This window comes from Mesoplodon bidens (genome assembly GCF_964165515.1).
Source record: "Mesoplodon bidens genome assembly, chromosome: 2".
Classification (NCBI taxonomy): Eukaryota; Metazoa; Chordata; class Mammalia; order Artiodactyla; family Ziphiidae; genus Mesoplodon; species Mesoplodon bidens.
In genome coordinates, this window is record NC_138177.1 from 37,713,065 (window position 1) to 37,741,045 (window position 27,981).

Below are 27,981 nucleotides of genomic sequence, written 5' to 3' on the forward strand. Positions count from 1 at the left end.
TGCTATACAGCAGGTTATGATTAGTAATCTATTTTATATATAGTACTGTGTATATGTCAGTCCTAATCTCCCAATTTTCCCTCCCCCCAGCTTATTCCCTGGTAACCATAAGTTTGTTTTCTACATCTTTGACTTTACTTCTGTTTTGTAAGTAAGTTCATTTGTACTCCCTTGTTTTTAGATTCCAAATATAAGTGATATCATATGATATTTGTCTTTCTATGGCTGACTTACTTCACTCAGTATGACAATCTCTAGGTTCATCCATGTTGCTGCAAATGGCATTTTTTTGTTCTTTTTAATTGCTGAGTAATATTCCACTGTATATATGTACCACATCTTCTTTGTTTTTTTTTTTTTTTGAAGACACATTTATTCAGCGTCATGATCAGACTATTACATTTAGCAATCAACAGCATGGGTGCAAAAAAAATCTACATTAAAACTCTTTGTTGGAATGCTTTACACTTTCCACAGAACAGAAACTAAAATAACCTGTTATACAATTAGTCACAAATACAGTCCTCGAGTTTTTTTGCCCATACACATGAGTATTGTCTAAAACATGTCTTCTTTGTAGCAGCTAGGCCCTGCCACCACTGTGCTTGGCCGAGTTCACAAATCTCTTGTAACCTGTAGCTTCCCTGTCACTTCTCTGGCTCTCCTCTCCTGCTAAGCTTTGTTTCCTGGCAGTAATCAAAACCTTCTGCCACTGCCATAGCTACTGCTGCTGCTGGAACCACCACAGCCACCTTGGTTTCAGGGTTTGGCAAAGTACTGGCCTCCAACACCATAGGGGCCAGAACTTCTACCTCCAAAGTTTCCTCCTTTCATGGGTCCAAAATTTGAAGATTGATTGTTGTAACTGCCAAAATCATTGTAGCTTCCACCACCTCCATAATTGCTTGCATCATTACCAAATCCATTATAGCCGTCCCCACTGCCACCACAGCCACCACCACCGTGGATGCCACCAAAGCCAGCTCGACCACTGAAGTTTCCTCCACGACCAAAGCTGTCATTCCCACCAAAACTCCCTCCAAGACCACCATCAAAGTTTCCAGAACCACTTCAACCTCTTTGGCTGGATGAGGCACTAGCCATCTCTTGCCGAGATAGGGCTTTCCTTACTTCACAGTTGTGGCCATTCACAGTGTGGTATTTCTGAATGACAATCTTGTCTACAGAGTCATGGTCATCACAGGTTACGAAAGCAAAGCCTCTCTTTTTTGCCACTGCCTCTACCAGTCATGGTTTCAATCACTTCAGTTTTCCCATACTGTTGGAAATAATCTCTTAGATGATGTTCTTCAGTGTCTCCTTTAATGCCACCAACAAAAATCTTTTTCACAGTTAAATGGGCACCAGGTATTTGAGAATCTTCTCTTGAGACAGCCCTCTTTGGTTCCCCAACTCTTCCATCCATCCACCTCGTGTGGCCTTGCCTTCATGGCCGCATCCACCTCCTCCACAGTGGCATACATGACAACCCCGAAGCCTCTGGAGCGCCTGTTGCTTGGATCCCTTGTTATCACACAGTCTGTGAGCGCTCCCCACTGCTCACAATGGCTCCTCAGACTGTCATCGGTTGTTTCAAAGCTCAAACCTCCGATGAAGAGCTTCTGCAGCTGTTCGGGCTCTTTGGGTGACTCCGACTTAGACACGACCGCAGTGGAGGCGGGGGAGATGCTTACTCAACGATGTTTACTCGGCAGTGTCCACGGGCAGAAAGGAGTAATCTACCGAATGTATCTCTGTACAACATCTTCTTTATCCATCCCTCTGTTTATGGGCAGCTTGCTTTTATTGGAGACTCCTTTTAAGATTCTGTTTGAACAGACTTCCAAGACTTAAAGTTGAAAATCCCTGTATTGCTATTCTGAGATATTGAAGCCCCAGATTTTACAACTCTCAGTGCTAATTTCTTTGGCCCCATTGCCAAGAAACTTTATCTATTCCATTCAAATCATTTGTATTCTTTTCCATTTCTGATGTTCTGAAATAGACATGTGAACAAGCAAATCTTTGTGTACTTATGAGAGCTGTGCTTCCCAGGTGCTCTTCCTGTTTAGCCAAAACTGTCCCCTTAATTCCCAGGGAATTCCCTGGGGAAGATAGCTATAACATTTTTTAACAATGGAGACATGTGAAGGCACTTGACTTTTCCTGGCCCCTGATTTAGCCACTGGAGTACGTCCACCCCTTGGAATCCAAGGTTGCTAGGGGACTATCTATGCAGTTCAAGACTCTGAACTTGAGAATATGTTCAAAGTCTATTCTCTGTTCAGGCACAGAGAATACGAATTCATGAAGAGAGCAAAAGCTCCAACCTCCAGATCTCTGCCTGGAATGCTCTTATCCCACATTGCCACAAGTTTCCCTCCCATTCTTCATTTGGGTCTTTGTCTCAAATGTTACCTTGTTAGAACTGCCTTAAGACTGGGGCAAGAGGAGCCCCTACCTTGTCTTCTGAGCTCTCTGGCCCCCTTCCAGCCACGCCTCTTTCCACAGAGCTAGAAGACCATGGGCCAAGGGGATGAGTCCACCCAAAGTTCCTGTGCCTCACCCCTTCTTAGATCATACTGCGAGTACATGAGACCCTAGAACTCCCCACCCCAGTAGCACCAGGCCAGCTTCTAGAGACTGCATAAGCCTTTTCTCAAGGTCTGTTCTCTTAAGGAACCAAGGAGCAGCTACTTGATAGAGGTATGGATGGAGCTCAGATGTGCAGACAGGGATGCTCTCGGTGTGGGCACAAGTTCCCTTGAAGTATGGGATAGAGCTGGGGTGCAAAGAGTAGGAGGAAGGTTGAGGGCCAGGGCCAGGGCCAGTTACCACCTAAGCAGCCCCATTCCAGTGCACATCTTCGGGGAAGTCTGAGATTTCTAAACTTAAGTTTGGCCTTCCAGATTATTATGAAGGTATACTTGTCAACATGAAAGGACAGGAATTTTACATAACAGTTTAAATTGGTTTATAATTTTAAATTATGTAGACATATGATATGTGTGCCTCCATTTGCACTATTTACCCTGGCCCTGCAAATATCAGGGATGGGCCCATCACTGACTTCCCTGTCTAAAATAAAATACCACTTCCTCTGTCATTTATTCTTACCCTATTGTACATGTCTTCATAGCCGTTGTCAACATAGGATCTACATTTACATCTCTCTATCCCTATCCACACTAGAATGTAAGTTCCATGACGGTAGAGTCTTGGTTTTATTTACTGCCTCAGCCTTAGTACCTAGAGCAGTGTCTGGCACAAAGAAACCACTCAGTAAATGTTGAATGAATAACAAATCTAGTCTCAGATGGCTTACAGGTGAGGTGGCCTAACCCAGCAGACCCAAAGGGAAAAGATCACGTGACAACACTCTGAGGCACGCCTGCTCCTGTTAAGATAACTCAGTACTGGAGCTACAAAAGGTAGACCACAGAAAGTTAATCATCAACACTTTAGTACACATGAACACAAGATTAGTTATCAGGTTACTAGTGAGAGGGATATGTAAGTGAATATGGAGATCTGTGTGTAGGCTGGAGAGTTAGATGTGGGGTACCTGGGCTGCTGGGAGCCCCAGTTGGAGGAATCGTCCTAACAACCTTAGGTGGCCAGACCTGCGTGCTGAGGAAACTGATTCCACCCAATGGACCACGCCAATCCAGCCCAGCCTAAAATGGAACGGGGCCTCTAATTCATAATTAGGAAGCCGTCAAATAATATTTTCTTTAGATGGTCACAGGCCTTGGGGAGTGTGGGGTGTGGGCACATCTGATCCTCGTGGCGTCATGGTGGTCACAGACTCAGAGACTGTCCTACCACCCGTCCTTCTCTCCCACGTGCTTCTAATTCACAACTTCTTATCGCTTGGTGGGATCCCCAGAACTTTCTGGGAACAGCATAAATCGGTCCAATCTATTCCAACGGACTCCTTTCCCGTTGGATACAGGGCCTGTGAGAAGCCAAATGACTTCCCGGAGTCCCCAAAAGCGACACGAACGCGGGCCCGGGACTCTGCCCCGCGGATGTCCCACACCTATCATTTGGCGGGGGGGGGCGGGGGGCTCCGGGGCCTGGGCTGCGCTCCCCGCCTCCTGGGGCCGAGGCGGGACCCCGACAAGCTCTGAGGCCTCGGCGGACTGCGAAGAGGGCGCTCGCAGCCGGGCCCGGACTCCAGCTCCCGGTTCCGGTTTTCGTCCCTCGTCGGCTTTCCTGCCCACTGGCCGGCGGACGGGGCGGGGAAAGGGGCGGGACCAGGCCACGGTGGGCGGGGTCACGTGGCTCCTCCCCGCGACGGAGACAAGAGGTGAGGCGGAGGCGCCCAGCACCAAGTCGTCCGAAACTTGTGCGCAGTGGTGGACTCCGCGCAGCTGCAGAGGATGGAGTGCTGTGGACGCGGCTCCGGGCCGCAGCCGTCGCTGCTGTTGCTGTCGCTGTCGCTGCTGCTGGTGGTGCCCGGCGCTGGCGCAGCCCCGCGCTCGACGCTCTACTCGCCCTCCGACCCGCTGACGCTGCTGCAGGCTGGCACCCTGCGCGACGCCGTGCTGGGCTCCCACAGCGCCTGGGCGGTGGAGTTCTTCGCCTCCTGGTGCGGCCACTGCATCGCCTTCGCCCCGACGTGGAAGGCGCTGGCCAAAGACGTCAAAGGTGAGAAACTGGGTGCGGGGGGAGGCTCGCTCCCCTCGCCCCACCCGGGCGGATCCCCGCCACCTGCCTCACGGAGGCCCTTCAACGCTGCCCCCTTCCTCCTGCCTGTCACCTCCGCTCACCTTCCTCTCTGCCCCTCCCAGTTCCCCCCAGTTTCTCAGCCCTCAGCTCCATCTTTAGCTCCCGCCCCTCCCTTTCTTTTTCCCCTGGGCCGGTGTCCCGAGTTTTCTCCCCCTCCCCGCGGTCTGGGTCCCCAGACCTGCTCTGCTTTCCTTGTCAGTCTTCTGCCGGCTTATGGCCCCCATACCTGCGACACGGTCTCCGTTGTTCCTCCTCCCTGACACCTTAAGGCTTCCTGTAGTTCAGACTTGTGGCAGACCCCTTCCTACCAAGTTCCCCAGCTGCGGTGGGATCCGTGTTGGGGAGAAAAGAACTGATATTCATTCTGCCGCCACCCCTATTCCCACTACCTCCTTCCTTTCCCCGCCCCTTGGCTAGTAGACCCTGCTGGTACGTAGACTTCCTTTCTCAGCTGTATCTTTGAGGCAGAGTTTCCCTGTTACCTGTCTCCCGGCCGCTCCTGACCTGCTGCCTCCAGCTCCTTAGCTTCTGGGCCACATCCTTCTCTCTTCCCCTCCTTCTGCACCTTCTCCTTCTGCTTCAACCTGTGAGCCCAGAGACCCGACTGAGGGCAGCCTCTTGGTGTGGGTTTGGCCCTTGCTCCATTTTCCCCTTCATTGGCCTGACCACTAATACCATATTTCCTTCATTCTAAGAGACTGTCAATTGTGAGACCCACCATTCATTTACTAACAGCCTGAGGGGTAGAGGGATAAGCCGACAGCTAATAGATGTATAGAGATTTAAAGGTGTACTCCATTACAGAAAGGTTAATGTTTTTAAAAACTTAAGATTGGAGCTGAGTAAATATGGCAACAATAGCAATGAATATTTATTGAGTGCTTATTGTATTGTATGTCAGACACCTTCCTGAGTGAGTACTTGATGTGTATTATCTCAGAGTTTCCTTTGCACAGGTAAAGATCCCTGTGGTGTCATCCATCTGCCTAGACCAGGTAGTGGGTATTTGGGGGGCTGGCGTGGCATGATGGTAGTGGTTTGCTTCTGATTTGCTGCCTCTGAATGGAGTTATTTCCTGATAACTAGGTGGTGCTAGGGTCCTAGCAGGGCTGCTGACCTTCAGTGGTCACTGAATGAGGACTATGGGCGTCTTAGGGCGTAGGCGTCTTCCTGGAGAGGGAAGAACTGGAACTGTTCTTCACCTGCTGTGCCATTTTCTTGATAAACTCAACTCTTTGCGGTAGAGTAGTGCATTTGTAGATAGATGTTGGTTTTCAAACTCAGGCCACCTCTTCCCTTGAGCAGCTTGCACGGTGGTTCCTGAAGTGGTTAGTTGGAAAGATGTATCATCTGTTAGCCATATGGTCTTGGAAAGTTGTTTTGTTTTTTGTTTTTTTTTTTCCTTTTTGCGGTACGCGGGCCTCTCACTGTTGTGGCCTCTCCCGTTGCGGAGCACAGGCTCCGGATGCGCAGGCTCAGCGGCCATGGCTCATGGGCCCAGCCGCTCCGCGGCATGTGGGATCTTCCCGGACCAGGGCACAAACCCGTGTCCCCTGCATCGGCAGGCGGACTCTCAACCACTGCGCCACCAGGGAAGCCCGGAAAGTTATTTTTAAACAAAACCGATAAACCGTTTTCCCTCCAATTTACACGCAGACACTTGTCTGCATGCCTCTCTGGTCCCATCACTTGAATGTGTCATTTCTCAGCAGCTCTTCACACTGCATCATTTCAGTGATGTCAGCACATCTGGCCAGGGCAGGAGGCAGGAAGAGTGTTGAACGTGGAGCTGGAACACCTGAGGGGCACTAGGTGTTCTGGGGACACTGTGGGCCTGAACATCATAAAAATTCCTACATCAATTTACACTTTGAGGCCATAAAAGTTCCTTAATGGCCACAGGTAGACTCAATCTAGAAGATTCTTACATCTTGAGAGTGCTGGACAGAAAGATTAGCTTCCAGCTGACTCATGGGTTTGGCCTCTGGCAACCCAGAGTTTTCCAATGAATTGCACATCCAGATACTGACCCAGCCTGCTCCTGGATGAGGGTTGCCACTTCCTAAAGGGGTCTTCTTCCCAGTGCATGGAGTGAGAGTTTCCCTAAAAAAAGCAAATCAAAACTTAACCTCAGAAAGGAAAATGGTGTCTGTAGAGATGAACCACAGTCCATGGGAGATGGGAGATTCAGGTGAGAACTGGAAGTCTCCCATGAACCATGGAGGTGTCAGCCCCCTAAGCAAGATCATGTCGGGGGGAGCGCTGGCCGAACCTGGTGTTGGCCTGCAATGATAAAGAATGCTTCCACTCCAATCCAAGGAGGTGTTTCCTGGTGAGGCCCTTTAACATCTCTGTATTCTGAGGTTCCTTGAGAAAGTTTGGTTGTGGGCCGGCAGAGGGTTGCTCCCGCACCACCCTGGGCCCATGGGCCTGTGGCCCCTGCCCTCTGCCACTGGTATGAATGCCTTGGGTAGGAGCAGTGAGACTGTGGAAGGTCATGAGGGGAGAGAAGAATTTTGCAACCCTGCCCACCTGGCCTCAGGCATTTAATCTGACTGGCCAGGGCTCATTTCTTCAGTAAATTGTAGGCTAGGTTCTCTGGGGCAGTTGTTACCCCGGGGCAGACCACTTGTTTCTAAGGATCTGGCTCACCCCGTTCTATTCCAGAGCAGCTCTTACTGCCTCACCATGTGTTTGGGAAATTGATTGTGTTCATTTTAGACCTTCAGTCCTCATCACTGGCTAATCAATCAGCAAATACTTGTTGAGTGACCTCTGTGTGCAAAGCACTGTTTACATTGCTATTGGGTAAATCACACAGCAGGGAAATTGGCACCAGTAAGAAGCTGTATTTGAAAAGGGTCGAAAGAGCGTTACTCAGCCATTTCTTGTTTTGGGAATTCAGGGAAGGGGAAAGTCACAGAGGCCTGGTCACCAAAGTCCTTTATCTAAGCAGTTATTCATTATACACTTGCCTTATGCCAGGCACTGTGCTAAGGGCCTTTATAGGCCACTGTTGTATATAATCTTTATGAGAAAATATCTGAGCAACAGATAGCCTTTTTTTTTTTTTTTTTTTTTAACTGATAAGTAACTTGCCCAAGATTACACAGATGCTGGAGGGGGTTCTTTTTTTATTTTTATTTTATTTTTTTCTACTTTTGGCCCTGCCATGCAGCATGTGGGATCTCAGTTCCCAGACCAGGGATCAAACCCACACCCCCTGCAGTGGAAGCACAGTGTCTTAACCACTGGACCACCAGGGAAGTCCCTGAAGGAGGTTCTTTTTTTTTTTTAATAAATTTATTTATTTATCTATTTTTGGCTGCGTTGGGTCTTTGTTGCTGTGTGCAAGCTTTCTCTTGTTGCGGCGAGTGGGGGCTACTCTTGGTTGTGGTGTGCAGGCTTCTCTTTGCAGTGGCTTCTCTTGTTGCAGAGCATGGGCTCTAGGCACGCAGGCTTCAGTAGTTGTGGCGCACTGGCTCAGTAGCTGTGGCTCGTGGGCTCAGTGGTTGTGGCTCACGGGCTCAGTTGCTCCGCGGCATGTGGGATCTTCCCGGACCAAGGCTTGAACCTGTATCCCCTGCATTGGCAGGTGGATTCTTAACCACTGCGCCACCAGGGAAGTCCCTGGAGGAGGTTCTTGAACCCAGCTCTTCCTGACTCTCCAGAGCCTGGGCAGGTGGAGACGGGGGAGAAGGAGGAAGTGTACTCCAGGTGGGAAAACGACCTGTGCAGAGTGTGGAGATGAGATTTGTAAGGCGTGGGTGTTGAGTGACAGCAAGCAGTGTTGGTTTCCTCCCTTTCTCCCCCAGGGCATGGCCGTCCTCTCCTGCTTGTACCTCTGCGCTACTAGTGCAGAGCCTGGCGCAGGGTAACAGCTCCCTGAACACTCATGCAGACCGATGGCACAAGCCTCACGGGATTCCAGATGAGGCTGTGAGTGACCAGGCCTTCTGGGGCTGCCGTGGCTCCTCTTGACTCAGACCTGGGGTATCATCCAGGTGTGAGGGGCGTGGAAGGCATTTTGTCCATATCATGACCTCACTGCCCAGAAGCCGGCAACAAGGAGGAAGGGATGTCGTGGTGATGGCATAGGCCTGGCCAACTCCCTGTGTCAGGAGGACGCCCAAAGACTCAGGCGGGGGTCTCGTTCTGACCTCTTGACCTGACTGGCTCTTGTTGTTTGGGTGGGTCTGGCCCCTGCCTTAATAGAGACCCAGACCGCTTAGCACTCAGAGGCCTCACGGCCATGCTTCTTGGCGAGAGTGTTTTACCATCCAGCACCCACGTGGTTGTCAGAGCTGGAAAGGACTTGAGACACCTTCATCTTGGCCCTCGTGTGACCAGTGAGGAAACAGAGACCCAGAGAGGAGACGTGTGGAGCTCATGGTGTTTCGACCAGTTGCAGCTGTCTGCAAGCCCTGTGACTCTGAGTCCACTGCCCCTTCCTGGCCTTGTGAGTGGGGTGGGTATGCCGCCTGTGACTCCAGAAGGAGCCCATCCCCCTCACCAGAAACCATCCACTCTCCCGCCACCCAGGGTCCACAGCTGTGCTGCCTACACTTACCTCCCCTCCCGTCCGCTCCATTTGCTCATTTACTCTGTCAGTGGGGAGATTACTTTGCCAAGGCAGTAATTGCACCAGGAAAGTTTTTTTTTTTCTCCCTAAGAGTAGGGCTGGACTGAGACTGCTAATCCTTTTGGTGTTAGGCCTGCAGGTTGTGGTATTAAGTCACCTGACACTTTAAAAAGCCTCTCTCACCCAGCTCTGTACCTCTTTGACAGCAGTGCACTTCCCGTAAATGCAGCTTTGCTTTACCAGGGGAGCACCCAGATAAGGGTCCTCTCTATTCCTGGTACTGTTACTAGAATGACGAATAGTCAGGCCCGCAGTGATTAGGGCCAAAACAGAGCTTTATAGGTCATTATGGCTCATTAAGGTATTGACGTTGATATTCCTGGGAAACATTTCTCAGCCCGGACTCTGCCAGCACCTGACTGGCCCCAGGCTCCCCCTCCTCCTCCCCCTCGGGCTGGGGCTGGTAAGAAGAGGCACCGGTTCCATTTCGTGGAGGTACAGGGAATCAAGGCGTAAAGAGAAGGAGTCACAGACCTTCCAGGAGCTGGGAGCTGAGAACTCTCAGGCATCACCTCCCGCCTCCACCCCCATTACTAACACCCACCCCACCCTGTCCCCTCTGAGTTTCCTGGCTGGGAACAGAGAAGCTCTCTGTTGTGTCCTGGGCCCTCCTGAGACCTCCGGGGAGGCTCAGATCCTGGGTTCAGATCCCACATTGACCACCGATTAGTTGTGTGCCTCGGGCACAGTTATCCGATCTCTATTTTACAGTCTAGGAAAGCAGGTCTAGAGATGAATAAATACCTCCTTACTTTCTTCATAGCGTAGCTGCGCACATTAAACTACATACATTGGGCACATGATAAACTCTCTATAAGCCTGATATCTCTATCCTCTAAGTAAAGGCTGAGTCTATGATATTGACCAACTCTTGGGCGGTACAGAGAATGGTATGTAGCTAGAAGACGAAACTGTTTTAACCATTTTCTCTCTCATGGGGAAGGTTGTGACTGGAGCAGCCAGCAGAAGTATAAAGGTAGCCTCCTGACCCTGGTGAGGCAGAGGGACAAAAGTGGGGTTTGGGGTCTGGTAGCCCTTGGACCACTTGGAGGTCTCTTGGTCTCTGTCCTCGTTTGTAAAGCGGGTAAAATGGTGCCCGCCTCCAGTGGCGGTGGTGCGGTGGGAAGATCTGGAGCGTGCTGTGGACGCTCGCTGAACACTAGCCTTCTGTCCTGTCCTCTCCCTGTGCCTGCAGAGCCTCATGCCCCTGCGGGCAACAAGCAACAACTCTGGCCCGAGGGATGGCGGCCTGCACTCTTGGAGAGGAGAGGAGTGGAGCGGTTGAGGCCTGCTGTCCTTGGTCCCTGCCAAGTGGCCTTGTGAGACCCCCTGCCAGGGGCCCTCACTGGTGGAAGGACACAAAAGTGCCACTCTTCCGCCCTTAGGTCTCATTGACTTGCTGATTCTTTTTGAGAACAGCTGGGCCTCTCCTGGGGGTCTCCCTGAAAAAAGCCCTAGCTGCAGAGCCGGAGCCAAGCCTGAAATGTGCCAGATGACCCTACAGGGTGACCTGTGCTTCCCACCCTCTGCTGGGCCTCCCTTGGGCAGGAGAGGAGCCATAGAAAGGAGGCCTGGGGTGCTCTGCCTGTGATCCAGGGTAGAACCCCATCCCTGGGCAGCTCGCTTCTCCTGCATTCACAGGTGATGGGCGTTCACCTCACCCCCTGCCTGGACCTGAGGATAGAGTAAGGCTGAGAGAAGATGTTCCAGCCCTGTAGCGGCCCCCGGGACTGGGTCAGCTGTGTAATTCAGTCGATAGTCACTGAGCACCTATTGTGTGCAGGATAATGGGGAAGCTAGGCAAGGAGGATGCAAGGATGAAGAGACATTTAGGGACGGACAGGCTTGTAACTGCGTGCTGGAAACGAGAACAGGGTCCTGAGCCTTGGGCTTGGAAGGCAGCTCTTCCTGGGGGGAAAAGTCCCGTTCAAACTGAGTTGTACCTGACAACTGGGAGTTGGTTGGGAGGGTAGAGGTGGCTGTGGGAATAGCCTAGATGAGCATTGTGCTTTCAAGGAAGGAGAAAACTTTCAGCATTCCTGGAGCATAATTTGGGGAAATGGTAAGAGGAAACTGGGTGGGGAGGGACCAGATTAAGAATGGCCTGATGCCTGTTGAGTTTTCTTCTAGAGGCAGTGGGAGTAGAGAGTGACATAGATCTGCAGATAGAAAAGAACACTGGTGGCTGGGTAGGCTGGTGATGGAGCATACTAGAACCTTGGCCAGGAGGGAAATGAGACATTTCATCTGGACAAGAAACCCTGCACTAGCTCACTAGGAGGGTGGGTTAGAGGTGACGTGAGAGGTAAAGAACCCGGGGGTGGGGAGAGGAGACACGGGGGAGGGCAGGAAGAGACTCGGGAGGGAGGGTGGACAGGACAGGAAGCTGGTTGGGATTATTGGTTCCGCGTGGCTGGACTGCCTGACTCTGTCCCTCCTACGTGGTGCCGACAGTGGTGGGGGGGGGTCAGGGGAGAGCAGAGTGTCAGGGAGGGTGGGAGGGATGCTGTGCCAAGCCCAGCGTGGAGCAGACCCCGGTCCCTGACCACAGCAGGCTGCCCTTCCAGCTAGATGTAAAGCTGAAGGATGCAGGCCATTCGGGTTGGCGTGTATTTGTAGCTCAAACTGTTGCCCTCCTGTGCTAGGGGAGCCGAGAGCTCCCCAGAAGGGGTCTGGTGAGATGGGGTAACAGGGGATGTTGGGGAAATGGCATCTTACGGTGTGGCTCACCTGTCTCTGCTGAACACTTAAATGCACACCCCACTCCCCCATCCCCACTCCCTCCCTCCCGCCAGGATTCAGTGCCAAGAGTAGATTGCCAGCAAGAAAGGAGAAGGGGGAGGGGGGCTGGGGAGGGAGCGGGTGTTGCCTCTGGCCTGCCTCACAGTGCCAGACCCCCTGCCTCGTGTCACCCCAAGAAAGACCAGCTTAGTTGCTCTGAACCTTCGGAGCCTTTCCTTTGAGGGATGGATCAGGGTGTCTGGGAGGCATCCTGGCTCTTCCATACATCTGTCGTGGAAGTGAGGGTGACACTCCTCCCCTGGGCATAAAAGGTTCTGGGAGCTCTGATGCCTTTGGAAATAGTGGTTTTTCAGATGTTGTAAGGGACAGGTTCTGGGGCGAGGTAAGAGGTCCCGGCAAAGCCACAGGTCTCAGGGATGTTATTTGGATATTAGTCTTCTGTCATTAGCGAGTTCTGCGTGGGCTGCCTGTGTGAGTCCCCCCACCCCATCCTGTGCTCCAGGTGGGAGGGGTAGGGCCCTGTGGGGAGCATGTGTGCCCTCCCCCACTCCTCAGGCAGGCTCGCTCCTTCCTTCATCGGCCTGGAGATGCCCGCGTTGGGGAGGGTGCTGGGGAGCCAACCCTGAGCCCCAGGCCGGCGCGCGCACGCTGGCCCCTGCCTGCCTTCCCGCGGCATCGCCTCTGCAGCCCGCACAGCCTGCCCTGTCCACTCTCCCCTCCGCGTCTGCTCACCCCGTGCCCCGGTTGCCTGTCACCTGGTCTGATGGTCAAGGCTCCACTCGGTTCTCGCCTTTCCTGCCAGGTCCCTGCTTGGTGCCCAGGGCTGGTCTCCCCTGCGGCCACGTTCCTTCAGAGCCCCGTGCCACACGGCGTGGCACCAGTGCATCACCAGCTCACTGTCTGTGCAGCTTCACGTGCACATCCTCCATCCCGGCGGGAGCAGCCTCACTGTAGTGTGGCACTTTGGTAGGTGCTCCCGGGGCACCTGACCCTGCTCCCAGGGCACCTGACTGATCGATGTGGTGATGTCGCGCTCTCCTGGGCCGGGCCTAAGTCGCGCCAGACGAGGGACGGACGTTCTTGGCGAACGGGACCGCTCTTCTCGTTCTGTCCGCGTGCCCCTCGCCTCTCTTGTCACGGCCTCCCGACCTGTCAAGGGGTGTGTGGAAGGCGGGGGTGGTGGTCTCCGGCCCTGACCCTCGGTCTCCCGCCCCCGGCCTCATGGCGTGGGCGGGGCCTTGGTCCTCGGACGCAGCAGACACTCTTGCTTCGCCTCCTTGGCGTGTGCCTCGCGAGCGGTCCTCCCCGCGTTGGTGGGGGGCCGTCCCGCCGCTGCGCTGCGCGCCCCTGCCGGCGCGTGAGCGTGCCTTGCTTGGTCCTCTGTGGTGCCCCTGGAGCGCTCCGGGTCGTCCCTCAGGTGCCCGAGGCCGAGCGGTGGTGTCGTTCCCTTTTCCCAGCGTGATCCTCGGGTCCCCGCCGCGGTGGTGTGTCCCGTGAGTGGCTCTCCTGAGGGGGTCGAGACGGTCAAGGGAGGCGTGCCTGTTTCTCCCGGGAGCAGGCTCAGGAGGCCCGCCTGGTAGATGAGTTTGTTTTCCGGTTCCCGGATCTGGGGCCATGGCCCAGAACGGAGCCATTGTTCTCTCTGCCCGTAAGTTCCAGCGGAGGGAGGCCTTGTGGCCTGGGGCCTGATGAAGGAGCAGGGTGCCCAGGCAGCCGGCCTGGGGAGCTGTTATCTTCCAGAGTCTGGCCGCAGGGCTTCTTTCCCTGTGGCTTCTAGATCCCAGGTGTCTTCGCCTTCCTCCCTTGGACTTCTGCCTCCACCTCTGGCCGGGGGGCTGGTCCCTACCACCCTGTGTCCCACCCACCCAAGCTGGGCTGATGGCCACTACCTCTGGCCTCAGAGGCCTTCACCGAGGGTCCACGGGGGAACTCAGCACTCCTGAGGCATGCTTTTCACCCTTCTGGAACTGATCCTCTCTAGAGGGCAGCAGAGACAGAGGCAGTATCCCAGGGGCTTTTCCCCAAGAGGGCCAGGCTCATCTCATACCTCTCTTCAGCTCCTCCAGCCCCCGTGCCCCTCCCTCACTGCAGAACAACGGGGGACACAGCTTGCTGTTCCGAGTGGGTTACCGGTGCTATTTAACTGTGTCCTAAGCACAGGCTAAATGCAGAATAACCCAACTATCTCAGAGGCCGTGTTTTGAGGAAGGAGTGACCTTTCTCCTAAGAGCTTCGGAGGCGGGTGCCGTGGGCACTGGTGGGGGTGGGGTGTTGCGTGGGCGAGGTCAGCAGGCAGAGGCGCCAGCCCCTCTTACTTACCTCAGGTTTTCTTTGTTTCTTTTCTTTTCTTTTTTTTTTTTTTTTTTTTTGTCCTTTCAGCTTGGAGGCCGGCCCTGAATCTCGCCGCCCTGGACTGTGCTCAGGAGACCAACACCGCAGTGTGCAGAGACTTCAACATCTCTGGCTTCCCGACCGTGAGGGTGTGTGACCCGGAGGGGTGAGCGGGCTCGGGGGCAGTGTGTCGGAGCACGTTGCCAGCTGCTCCATGCGTCCCTGGTGTCTGCCTGACTGCTGGGCTCTGTGGTGTCCTCCCAGGCTTCTGGGCTTGACCTGCTTAAATCACAGCCCCTGGAGCATGTGCCTATTTTAGAGGCAGAAAGGGATGTGAACTGGGAGGCAGAAAAGAAAGAGGCTCACTTCGTCTGGCACATTCTCCCCTTTATAAGGAAAAGGGGCTGTGTGTGGTGGTGTTGGGATGGGCAGATTGTAGCTGTGAGAAGTGAGCATCACCTGAGCTGGTGAGAGCTCCCAGCTCCCAGGGGCCTCTTTCCAATCAATTCCTCTCCCGCCTGACCTCCCAGCCTTAGAGGGCTGATCTAAACCCTGTAAAACCAGGGTTTAGGCTCTGACCCACCTGTAGGCAGGATCAGACTTAGGGGGTCTCACGGTCCCCCAGAAAAGGTCCCCTGAGACAACTGGCCAACCTCATCCTCATCAGGCAAGTGCCTTGAACCCAAGAGGCTCAGAAGTGACCTGGCAGGAGAGCCTTAGCCCAATGCCTCAGGCAGCAGGGATCTCCATCACGGGAGACATCATACCAAACACACGAGGGCCCTGTCACCCCGGCTGTGGCTGCAAGTAGCACGAGCTCTCTGATGAGGCTTTGCCTGCCAGCCTGCCCACCGCGGGGCATCAACCACTTAATTAACACCTGGACAACTTCCAAGGCTCTCACATCAGAGGCCCTGGTAAGCCCAGAGCAGCAAGGCTGTGCCATTATACTTAGCACCCTCCCCAGAGCTCAGGCCCGGCTGTAATCCAGTTAGTTCTCTTCCAAATTAAAGAATCCAAATCAAAATCTCTCTCTCCACCTATAAATAATTAGCCTGCTCCCACCAGTGTGGCATCTAGAAAAGCAATTTCCTCTGTGGCCACTAAGAATAATCAGGAGATACGTTCGGTAGATTACTCCTTTCTGCCCGTGGACACTGCCGAGTAAACATCGTTGAGTAAGCATCTCCCCCGCCTCCACTGCCGTCGTGTCTAAGTCAGAGTCACCCAAAGAGCCCGAACAGCTGCAGAAGCTCTTCATCGGAGGTTTGAGCTTTGAAACAACCGATGACAGTCTGAGGAGCCATTGTGAGCAGTGGGGAGCGCTCACAGACTGTGTGGTAACGAGGGATCCAAGCACCAGGCGCTCCAGAGGCTTCGGGGTTGTCACGTATGCCACTGTGGAGGAGGTGGATGCGGCCATGAAGGCAAGGCCACACGAGGTGGATGGAAGAGTTGGGGAACCAAAGAGGGCTGTCTCAAGAGAAGATTCTCAAAGACCTGGCGCCCACTTAACCAGGTGAAAAAGATTTTTGTTGGTGGCATTAAAGGAGACACTGAAGAACATCACCTCAGAGATTATTTCCAACAGTATGGGAAAACTGAAGTGATTGAAACCATGACTGGTAGAGGCAGTGGCAAAAAAGAGAGGCTTTGCTTTCGTAACCTGTGATGACCATGACTCTGTAGACAAGATTGTCATTCAGAAATACCACACTGTGAATGGCCACAACTGTGAAGTAAGGAAAGCCCTATCTCGGCAAGAGATGGCTAGTGCCTCATCCAGCCAAAGAGGTTGAAGTGGTTCTGGAAACTTTGATGGTGGTCTTGGAGGGGGTTTTGGTGGGAATGACAGCTTTGGTCGTGGAGGAAACTTCAGTGGTCGAGCTGGCTTTGGTGGCATCCACGGTGATGGTGGCTGTGGTGGCAGTGGGGACGGCTATAATGGATTTGGTAGTGATGCAAGCAATTTTGGAGGTGGTGGAAGCTACAATGATTTTGGCAGTTACAACAATCAATCTTCAAATTTTGGACCCATGAAAGGAGGAAACTTTGGAGGTAGAAGTTCTGACCCCTATGGTGTTGGAGGCCAGTACTTTGCCAAACCCTGAAACCAAGGTGGCTGTGGTGGTTCCAGCAGCAGCAGTAGCTATGGCAGTGGCAGAAGGTTTTGATTACTGCCAGGAAACAAAGCTTAGCAGGAGAGGAGAGCCAGAGAAGTGACAGGGAAGCTACAGGTTACAAGAGATTTGTGAACTCGGCCAAGCACAGTGGTGGCAGGGCCTAGCTGCTACAAAGAAGACATGTTTTAGACAATACTCATGTGTATGGACAAAAAAACTCGAGGACTGTATTTGTGACTAATTGTATAACAGGTTATCTTAGTTTCTGTTCTGTGGAAAGTGTAAAGCATTCCAACAAAGGGTTTTAATATAGATTTTTTTTTGGCACCCATGCTGTTGATTGCTAAATGTAATAGTCTGATCATCACACTGAATAAATGTGTCTTTTTTTTAAAAAAAAAAAAAGAAGAAGAATCAGGAAATGCCTTTGAAGGCGGAAAAGCCAAGCATTGTCCCTGAAACAAGATATCTCTGAGTTCAGGGACTTCAGTTGCCAGGCAGAACCATGAACCATATCTGAGACTGATGACGCCAGGAGAATTCATCTGGAGAGCAAGGCCCCAGGCTCCTCCAGCAGCGTCCAGCTCTAACTCCCTGTGACCTTTCTGTTCTCACGGCCAGTGAAATCCTGCTGGGTTCAGGGTTTCCACAGCCCCGGAGAGCTCCCTCCCATGCTCCTGTTACCACTTAGGGTCAGGGCCCAAGCCCCCATTCAGCTGGCCTGGGGACGTGTCCTGAGCCAACAGCTACTGCCGTATCATTTAGAGGTGGCAGCGGAGCCATTATTTGTCAACTGTCTCTTTTAAGTAAAAGGCTTCCATGACAGGGCCATTGTCCTATCCTTGGCCCCAAGATGTGTCACTTAAAATATTCAAAATTACTCTCCAAGGGGAGGACGGAGCCTTCTGTTCCTTCTGCTGAGGCAGGGCGAGCAGCCCCGCGTGGGAAGCTGGGGGAGGATCAGTGTGGCAGCAGGAGTCCCTGCACAGGGGAAGGGCGTTGGCATTGGTCCCGTGGCCAGGTCGGGACATCCTGTGGGGGTTCGGTGGGGGCTGGTGCCTGGGGCATTCTGTTTCTGTCTGGAAGAGGCTGGGGCTCGGGGGATTGGAAGGAGATGGCCCAGGTATGTCGGGAGATCCAGAAGCTTCTCAGCACCTGTCTGAGTCATGCAGCACACACAGCCTGAGTGCCCCAAGTGACTAATCATCTCCTCAACCACCTATCCTGCTGTGGGAGGGGTGCTGGCAGGACCCTGAGCTGGGCTCCTTGACTGCCTTCACAATGGCGGCATCTGGCTGGGCTGGGCTGAGCTGCGCTAGTAGTGACCTGTGCATTTCTTACGAGCGCCAGAGACCAGTGTTGTGACCTCCCTCGGCCAAGCCCTCCCAGCCTCTCCTGAGGAGCCTGCAGTTCAGTTTGAGCAGGGAGAGGGGCTCGGTGCCCAGTCCTTAGGGCTCTGGTCCAGGGTGCAAGTGGTTCTAGCTTCTGATCGGTCTCTGTTCTAAGGCCCTAAGCAGTGGCTTTCAAACATTGTTACTGTGACCTACAACATTTACAGTGAGATCCAGAAGTTGGTTTGTATCTGTTATCCCTAAAACAATTGTTTCATAAAACACTATTCTTCCTAAGTGCAGTAGATGCTATTTTCTGTTCTATGTATTTTTTTAAAAGTACTGGCTGTGATTCACTAACTTGATTTTACAACTTACTACTAGATTATTTCTAGTGTTTGGAAAACACGACTCAGATTCCAGATCTCCAGAGATTCTGGCCCATTGAGAGCCTGGTGTGCGTGTGGGCTGCGTGGCTGGACTCCCTGGGAAGCAGTACACCCTAGAGGTGGGGCTGGCTGCCAGCAGGCCAGAGAGATGGCCCTGTACCTCTGTCTGCCATCCCCTGGGGACTGGAGCCGGTCCTCACTCCCACCCATCAAGGCTGAGAGCTCTAAGATGAGGACATGTGTTGAACAGGGGGAGAGAGTGTCGCTGGTATGACAGGGACAGGCCCGTACAAGAGTATGGCCACTCCCAGTAACATGTGTCATTGTCCCTTTCCTGTGCCTCCTGCGCCTTGTCACCGTGAGCAAACAGTGAGCTTCTGCCAGCCCAGCCTGTTTAGCAAACAACCGGCCCTGCAAGGCAAGCCAGCTGTGTCAGGGCCCTATCAAACTGGAGCCGGTGCCTATCTGGAAGAGAACAGAGGGGAGGGAGGGAAAGGTAGCTTAAAGCTGGTTTTGGCTGGAGCTTGGGGACCTAGAGGCTGGAACTTCAGGGGTAGAGGCTTTGCCAGTGGGCTGCAGGAGTGCCCCTCAGTGGGTAATGGAGTAGGACCCTTTGTAGCCAAAGGCCTGGCTGGGATCAAGATTACAGGAGTCAGCAGCATTGGGTGGGAGAGGACAGAAGTCTTCCCTTTGCAAGATTCTGAGGAGATAATTGACACGAGTTCAATTCCTGGCTCCCCTGCTTACTGTGACTCGGGGAGTCACTTAATGCCCTAGCCGCTGGCCTCAGTTTCTTTGTCTGAAAAATGGGATGATAATATCTACCTAATAGGATTGTTGCCAACTATGAAATGAGGTCTTAACGTGTGAGAGTGCCAAGACACTGTGGTGTTAGCCAAAGTTCCATAAATGTTAGTTGTCTTCCTTCCTGTTGCCCTATGGGCTCGTGGTAGCCCCTCTGTGATACCCCATTTGAGGCAGTCCATCCATCAACAGCTGTTGAGTGAATGTTTGCTCGGGGCACAGCACTGTGCTCATCATCATGGAGAAGCCAGACCTGTAGGCCATGGCCAGAAACATAAGCGAGGCCGGCCAGACAGGAAGGCGCTGCGCACAAGGGCACTCAGAGCTCCCAGCTGGTTGACAGGCCGGGAGTGAGGTGTACATGGTGAACGCTGGGGGCGTTTGCCTGGGGTCACTGAGTTCTTTCCTTCCCACATCAGAGAGGACTTCCTGGGGGAGGAGGAGTTCCCGGAGGAGGGGGACATCCGAGTGGGTGGAGTTTGGCGGGGAGAGAGGAGGAATGGCGGGCAGGATGTGAGAGCAGAGGGTGTGGGTGGGACCGTGTGGGGAGTTGAGACGAGGCTGGTCTGGCTGGAGCTGAGGCTCTTGTGCGGGGCGGAGGCAGGCCCCCGGAAGGAGGGAGCCCAGGGATGGCAAGTCCTGGAATTCAAGGCTGGGAGTGGGCAGTACCGTCTGGGCTGTTAGTTTTTGTGGCTCTTGTGAGATGTCAGGGAGCGGGGACAGGACTCAGAAAGACTCTGGAAAAAGGAGATAGGCCCCCCTCTCAGCAGTCACCTGCCCTCTGCCAGGTCTCTCCTCCACTGACGGTCCACAGGGTAGGAACGGTTAAGCTTGTGCATCCTCGCAGGCTCACTGTAAGGTATTTGGAGGTCACCTTCCTTAAAACTTGTTTTGAAAGCTTGGATTCAGTGCCATTGATGGTTGCCACTGCAAAGCATGCTTTTTGTTTAGCCTTATTTGGCCCCCAGGAAGGCAGTTGCTCCTGGATAGGTTGGTAAAGACCTGCCCAATGCCATCTGGTCACCTGCCTTTGGGGAGACAGGGAGAATTCCAGGGGCTCCACGGTTGGGGAGGGCAGAAGCTCCTGTGTCAAGTGTTGAGAGGAAAGGGACTGGGTGCTGACCGCTTCTGGAGGAAAGGAAACTCCCTGCTGGAGTCTTAATTGCCTGTTTCCAGGGAGTGGTGGCCCTTTCCCTTGGGTAGGGCACACGCCTCCAACAGCTGACTTAATAAGGATGCAGATTAATAAGAGGGCAAAAGCGTGCCCTGACTCGATTTTAATGTGATTTTTGCATGAGCTTCCAAGCTGATCAAAGGGTAGAGATTCTCTGTTCAATTGAACAGGTGTCCTTTGAGTGTTTCCATGTCCTAGACACTGTGCCAGGCACTGTGGGGCTTGCAGAGGTGAATAAGCTATAGTCCTGCCCTCCCAGGTGGGAGGTGCATGGATGGGTGGGAAGTTCGGGTTCAAGTCCATCGTAGCTGAAATGTAGGGAATGGGGGCGGGGCAGTGGGAGATAAGTGTGGGTGGAGGCAGATCCTGGAAGGCCTCAAACGCTCTGAGTTTGGACATTATTCCTTGGCAGTAGGGAGTCATGGAAGGGCTTTGAGGAGGAGGGACATGATCAGACCAGAATTGTCCCTTAGAAACCCAAACAAAGTGGCAGTGAGGGTGGTGGCTCCATCATTTGAAAAGATGGAGCATGTGACCATTTCTGAGGGTGTGAGGCGGGGACAGGTAGAGACAGTTGTAGTGGGCCAGGAAGTAGGTGGTAGGCCCTGGTCTAGAAAAGGCAACTGGTCTCAAGGACTGTAGAAGAGATATCACAAAGGTCAAGTTCACAGACCACAGGCGTTGTGGGAGAGGGAGATGCTGGTCTGGGTGATGGGGAGGAGGACAATCACTGGGTGAGAGAAGGAACATGGGTGGAGAAACAGGTTGTGGGAGGGGTGACTCAGTCTTAGACAGTGTGTGTGTATTGGGGGAGGGCTACCCTGACACCTGGAAGAAACAAGTTAAGACAGGTGAGGACCTGAGACAGGGTTCAGGTCACAAACCTTTTGGACAGGGTAGATGACATCAGCAAGGGAGACAAACAATGGGTTGGTTTGTCCATTCACCTGTTTATTCACTCATTCATTCAAAAGCATAGCTTGAGCCCCTCGTTTGTGACAGTGCCTCCCAGGGCTTTTTAAACAGAAGAGTGCCGTGATCCGACGCGTGGCTGGAGGAGAAACTGGGGGCAGGAGAGGGCACAGGAGAGGAGTCCAGAGCAAGGCTGGGACAAGGGCGAGGGGAAGGCTGTGAAGGTGGCCATGAAGGCCTGGGCAGTGTCAGGAAAACCAAGGGAGGGTGGTGACATGAAGGCAAAGAAGGAGAGTGGCGGGAAGATGTGGCACACAAAAAAACCCTGGCTGAGGGGGGAGAAACGGGCAGTGATAGCAACAGATACTGCAGAGAGAGCAGGAAGGGCTGGAAGGTCATTGGACCAGCCAAAGAGAAGGTCAGTCGAGCTTTCCTGGAGTGGTCCCAGCTGAGTGGTGGGGGCATGAGCCGCAGCCAGCTTCGCGGGAAGGAAGAGGACTGAGGGCAGACACTGTTTTGAGAAATTTGGTGGCACCGGGAAATGGGACGTGCAGCAACTGGAGAAGCCTCTGTTCCCATCCTCCATCCCTTCGTGTCCTTTTTTTTTTTTTTTTTTTTAACTTTAGATTAGGAGGATCTGAACCTGTTTGCAGGCATAGGGAAGGAGCTGGTAGACAAGGGGAAGGATGAAGGAGAGATTAATTCATAGGAAAAAGTTCCTCTAGAGTGTGAGGTATGGGAACCAGCCCTCACGTGGTGACATTGTTCTGGAAGGTGGCTGGGAAGCTTCTGGGGACAGAAGGGAAGGCTGCGTGACTGAAGTAACTGGAGAGAGGAGGGGGCCTTCCCTGTAGCCCTGCACCTCATGGAGAAGGGGAGCTCTTGGAATTCCTGCACTCCCCTATTGCAGGCTCCTGTCTGACTCCCCACTGCCCATGGCTGGGGCCTTCAGAAGGCTCAGCTGGGGTCTGGGGAGGCCGCCCTCTGATGGAAGTAATGCCAGCCCCTTTTCATAAGGCACCTGCTCAGATCTTGGAGACCTGATGGTTGAAGAAGAGTCAACCACACTACTTTACAGTAGCTGACAGTAACAACTGTAGCCATGAAGAGCCACATGGCTTAAGGCGTCAAGATGTTAGTCATGTTTTTATGCCTATGGAAGCAAGTTGAAGTCTATTCTGTCTGTACAAAGGCACCGTCACTGTGAATAACTGCAGCTGTAAAGGTCATCCTCTGGGTTATTATCTGTGAGCAAACCAAACCCCCAATAGGTGTGTCTTTTATTTTGTTCCTGAGAAACAGTGTCAGCCCATAAATGCCTTAACATGCTTTATCTACTTGATTTCATGACACAGCCCTAGAAAACTGTGCTCGTTTTTACAAGCGTAAGGATAGCATATACTTTTATTAATTCAAAATGTATTCAGTGACTGCACAGAACACTATTATGAATATATGTGGCATGTGTCAGTGGCTGGTTTTCACCCAGAATAAAAGTTTATATTAATGCTCTAAGTAGGAGAGAATAAAACAGGGTCCAGGTGAGGTCAGCAGTAGCAGGAGAAGGTTGCAGGTGGGGAGAGATGGGCGGCTTCTCTGCATCTTTGTTGTTCATGTGGGAGAGGGGGGCAGGTGGCCTCCAGATTTCAGTTTTCTGCCTACAAATGGCTAGAACCGACAGATCTAGCTGATCAGTGTTTCCTAGTGTTTCAACGGAACAAGGGAAGGGGCTGCTGATGATATAATAGTGATAATGTTAACATTTGTTGATTTCTTACTGTGTGCACCAGGTACAGTGCTAAGCACTTTGGATGTATTGTCATTGAATCCTCGCAGCAGTTCTCCAAGGTAGATGGTGTCGTCCTCATCTTAAAGATGAGAAGGTTCAGAGAGGTTAATAGAGTGCCCAAGGTCACACAGCAAGAGCATAGCAGAGCCAGGCCTTGAACCCAGGTCTGGTAGACCTGAGGGCCTGCATTCAGCCACCAGCTTGGGATAAGGCCGAGCAGCCGTGCTACTCGGCAGAGGCCCAAGGTGGCTACAAGTAGCCTCAAGTTTAGGGACCTCAAGAGGAGGCCTCTTCCCAGACTGCAGGCTCTTCCCCAGGCAGTTAAGTGGCCATCTGTCAGGACAACTGAACTCTGTTACCTCCTGATCCCAGGAGAGCACAAGCCGGAGTTCTGGCAGCTCTGCCACCGCTTAAGACAGGAGCTCATTCTAAGGAGTTGCCCTCTGTTCTCTCTGTCCTCTCTCCCAAGGAGGCAACAGACTGGGCCTGGGTGTCATGTACATGGGGAGAGAGTTAAACTGGCCCGTCTGTAATAAGGCTTGTTTCTTCAGGGGCTCAAGCCCACCCCTCAGTAGAACCAAACTGGACACCCCTCCCTTCTGGAGTGTCTGCTGAGCCAGGCTGGGAGTCCTCGGTGGAGCCAGGCTGGGAGTCCTCCGTGGCCAGAGACATGAGCCTCGCTGCCCCTTTTCCAAGATAAGGAACCAGGACAGATCGCCTCAGAGAGCAGCTAACATTGTCCAGGGTGTGCGTGGGGGGTATGAAGTGACTTCACTTTATGTTATCGGATGGGTCTGCATCACTTATTTATAGAGCAACTATTTTCTAGTCCCTACGTGCCGGGTCCCGGCGCTTCGTAGAAACAGACACCCCTCAGCCAAGTGTCCGAGCCGCAGCTTCCCGGGGTGCTCCAGAGCTGTGAGGGTGGGGATCAGGTGCAGGACACCAGGGAGAGGAACCAGGGTCCCGCTCCACGAGCAGAGACCTCTTGCTCTCATTTTACAGATGAAGAAACTGAGGCTCACAAAAGTTAAGTCATTTCCCCGAAGTCACCCCGTTTAGTAAGCAGCTGGGTCTCAAACACAGACCCAGGGCTTCCCTGGTGGTGCAGTGGTTGAGAGTCCACCTGCCGTTGCAGGGGGACGCGGGTTCGTGCCCCGGTCCGGGAAGATCCCACATGCCGCGGAGCGGCTGGGCCCGTGAGCCATGGCCGCTGAGCCTGCGCGTCCGGAGCCTGTGCTCCTCAATGGGAGAGGCCACAACAGTGAGAGGCCCGCGTACCGCAAAAAAAAACAAAAAAACCCCCCAAAAAACAAAAACACAGACCCAACTGGCGTGGGTGTTGTGCTCTTAGCTCCACTGACTCTTTTCTGTGTGTTTGCTTCCAGTTCTTTAAGGCCTCTTCCGAGACCGGCTCAGGAGATACACTGTCAGGTGGGTGTCCCAGCTCGCGGGGTCTCATTGGCGCCGTCAGCATCTTTCTCCCCCTCTTTCGCCTGGGCTTCTACTGGGGTGAAGAGGTCCCCAGTGAAAGCCGAATTTGTTTTCCTGGAAATGTCATTCCCAGCCAGCCTGGAAGATGCCTTTGGGAAAACAAGGCTGAAGAAGCCCTTCCGTTTGGGCCCATCTGGGAAGTGGGGAGGGTCACATGTTCCCAGAATAGCCCTTCGTGTCAAAGTGGGGTTGACATCCAGAGGGGCAGCCAGATAGCGTGGGGAGGGCCCTCAGGGCCCAGGTGTGAGGGACTCTGTCCTGCCCTGGGGGATGGGTCCCCCTGCCATGCTTAGGACCACAGGGGTGGGATGCCCCCCGTCCCTCGTACAGAGGAGGACTGAGATGTGCTCTGTTTTGCTCAGCTCATGCCCTGGGCCCCTTGCTTCCATGAGGCAGGCTGACAAGGGCACTGGGATTCATTCTCCTCTCTTCACGCCCCTTGCCTATGTCCATCTTCATTTACAGTGTCTGGTGCTGACGTGCAGATGCTGCGGGAGAGTCTCATTGACGCCCTGGAGTCCCATAGTGACACGTGGCCCTCCGCCTGTCCCCCACTGAAGCCTGCCAGGTATTTGGGGCTGGGGCAGGCCCATGGCAGTGTGGCAGGATGGCGGGCCTGGCAGTGAGAGGACCATGGGGGCAGCAGGGCCGGGGACCGGGCTGGTTCTTCCTGTTGCCTGAGCGGTGGACCCTCCAGGGGACCGGAGCCCAGAGCTGCCTGGAGAAGCTGGTGGAGGGCTTCCCATTGCTGGAGGTCCTACCCTAGGAGCCCTGACTTCCTGGGGCTGACGGGGATGCAAGGGCCCACCCCACCCGGCGGGAAGGAAAAGACGGGCGGGGTTCTCCGGGTAATACCTGCTGCTGCTTCTCAGAACCTGGAATATCGGAGGGATGCAGCTGGATTTCACATGATCTAACCCAGGGAGGGTCCCTGAGAGGGTGGGCGTGGGGAAGAAAAAGGGAGACCAGATGCCGTTTAGAGGAAAGGGGATGGGGGACTGAGAAGCACAAAGCCCTGTAAAATGAAGGTGCTCACTTCCTGAGCCGTAGCTGTGACCGGGGGATGGGGAGGTGACTCTGCTCCCTGGGCTGCGGAGTGTCAGGTGGCTGGTGTCCTATATCTACCTGCCAGGCAGCCTTCCAGGATCGCCTCTATTCTAGGAAATCAGCATAATGAGGTGCACGGTGTCTCACTCTAAGTCTCCCACAGAGGGAGACAGGTAGATGGAAAACACGAGGTCCTGCCCTTCTGGACGAGAACTCCGGATAGGAGAAAGCCCACCTTACGGGGCCAAGAAGGAGCAAATCCAAGTACCAGCTGGGGCTGCTAGAGGGAGCCCAGCCACAGAACACAGTGAAGGTTCCAGATGCTGAGAAAGCCTCAGGAGGCAAACACTGGGGCTTCAGCGCCCACCCTAAGTCTGCTGGTGTCTGGAAAGCTGAGGCCCTGCTGAGGGACTGTGTTTCCAAGTGTCAACTGGTGTTGAATCCAACTCACAATGATTCTTTTATCATCTTTCCCAATTCTCCATCCTCCCAGAGGGCCTCATGGAGCCCCTGGACTGAGTATATGGTCTTGGTTTGGGGTTCCACAGCCAGACCCCCTCTCTCCAGGAAACACCTCGCTCCTTCTTCCATTTCTCAATGATCGTGTCTCCGCCTCTCTCTCTTTCTTACACCCACCCTCCCTCATGGTGCCTTTTCAGCCCAGAAGATCTCAAAAGCAACCAGCCAGGTAAACCTGCCAGCCTCTCTCAAAGTGATCCTTCTAGAGAGTAGGGAGGAGGCGGGGACCTGTGGTGGAAGGTGGGCTGCCTCGTCCAGAAGTGTGAGTGGGAATGGACGGGATGGGGGCGAGTTACATGGTCAGCCGCCTGTGGGCTCTTCTGCCAGCCTTGGGGAGGTCTGGGAAAGTTGCCTGAGAGGCCACCTGCTACCACCCCAGGGGCTGTCAGTGACCGTCCACCCACTGGGGTACACTCTGGCCCCCACCTCTCTGGCATGGCGTTTGTACTGTTGCTGGGCTGGGCTCCACTGGCCCCATGTTGCATCTTCTGTTTGGAGGTAACCACTGCCACATCATTGGATCCGGAGGAGGGAAATAGGTCATCAGGTTGGGGACAAAAGTAGACGCTGTTGTCTCCTGTTACATGTTTGATGATGTTCTGCTTTTAATTGAAATAAGGGAACAAATCATTTTTGTATCATGCAATTGTTTTCTATTGAAACTCTGCGTTTTTAAAACAGCTTGTATCTTAATTCTTTGATTTGGGGGGAATAATAAGATTTGCCTTCTTATTAATTTCCACCTTCATCCTGGGGCCCTAGTTTCCTCATCTTAAAATAAGGAGGTTAAAATCTTCAAATAAGATTAGACAGCTTCTGAGATCTCCTGTACCCAGGACTTTCTGATTCTTTAGTTTCTTTTGTATGCCTGCTCCAGGAGGGGAAAAAGCACGTCTCCCAGTTGGTAGTGACTTAGCACAGATCAAGGCTTGTGTCTGATGGGTAGTAAACACCAGCTTCTTAGGGGACCAATAAAAACTGCCCTCTAAGCCTGGGCCTTACCCAGAGCATAGAAACACCTGGTCTCAAAGCGTGCCTCCCCCGGTCTCCTCCTCAGACTGCCCGTACGCACTCCTGACTCTGAAAAAACAACCCAAATAGGTGGGTGAAGTGAAGAACCAGGTTTCGGTAATAGGCAGAGAGCGTCTTTTGAGACTCAGGGTTATTTTACTCCCACTGGAGAGCTGGCATGGAGAGACTTCCTCGAAGTCTTGTGTGCAAACAGAGGAGGAGGTGTGTGTGGCTGCACTCAACGGTACTGGGTCAGCCACGTCTGCTGTCGCCGGCAGTTTTGCTTTCTTCCCACCACAGAGAGAGTGACTGCCAGCGTTGTCTCTTGCAGGCTGGAGGAGATTACTGGATTCTTTGCAAGCAATGATGAAGATTACCTGGCCCTGATCTTTGAAAGGGAAGGCTCCTACCTGGGTAGAGAGGTGAGCTGCCTGCAGGGTCCCACTGCTACTGCATAGCCGCTGGGAGAGAGCCAAGAGCAGGGCTGGGCCTGTGCACTTCTTAGCCCAGCACTCGCCTGACCCCTGCTGGGGGAAACGGGAAGTGTAGGAGCTGGACCTTTCTGTTTAAAGCCTTTATGTCTGCTTGGATCTTCCTCGTGGAAACTGAGAATGATAACACCTGCTGTTCATTGAGCATTGCACTAGATTGCTGACACACGTAGTTGCTCATCTTTCTAATTAACGAAGATGGTCAAATAACAGGTCGAAAATCACACAGCCAGTGAATTGGTAGAGCAGGACTTCAAACCAGGTCTGTCTGCCTCCAAAGCTTGTGTTATTTCCACACTACCCCGCTCGCAAAGAATTGGAGTAAAAAATCTGGGGGGGAGGGAACATCAGAGAGCCTCTAATCCCTCTTGAGGAAATGGGGTCCCTTCCCAGGTGAAGCAGATAACAGAATCAGGCGGGTTGGAATCTCCACTCCATCACTTATGTG

General features: G+C 53.2%; 1 protein-coding gene and 2 pseudogenes across 3 annotated transcripts in view; 2 read left to right on the forward strand and 1 right to left on the reverse strand.

Moving 5' to 3' along the window:
* Positions 1-431: 431 nt before the first annotated feature.
* LOC308629512 (heterogeneous nuclear ribonucleoprotein A1-like) lies at positions 432-3,796 on the reverse strand (annotated as a pseudogene). Its single transcript has 3 exons — positions 3,747-3,796; positions 2,462-2,513; positions 432-1,655 (listed from the first exon to the last, which is right to left on the reverse strand). The product of its transcript is annotated as a heterogeneous nuclear ribonucleoprotein A1-like (transcript).
* Positions 3,797-4,306: 510 nt separating this feature from the next.
* The window catches only part of QSOX1 (quiescin sulfhydryl oxidase 1), a 41,562-nt gene continuing 17,887 nt past the window's right edge, over positions 4,307-27,981 (forward strand). The window contains 5 exon segments of the mRNA XM_081225877.1: positions 4,307-4,653; positions 14,498-14,598; positions 24,360-24,405; positions 24,931-25,033; positions 27,374-27,464. Of these exon segments, the coding sequence (XP_081082003.1) occupies positions 4,386-4,653; positions 14,498-14,598; positions 24,360-24,405; positions 24,931-25,033; positions 27,374-27,464 (609 nt within the window). The 5' untranslated portion in view covers positions 4,307-4,385.
* LOC308612427 (heterogeneous nuclear ribonucleoprotein A1-like) lies at positions 15,274-16,560 on the forward strand (annotated as a pseudogene). The gene is made up of 2 exons: positions 15,274-15,366; positions 15,667-16,560. The product of its transcript is annotated as a heterogeneous nuclear ribonucleoprotein A1-like (transcript).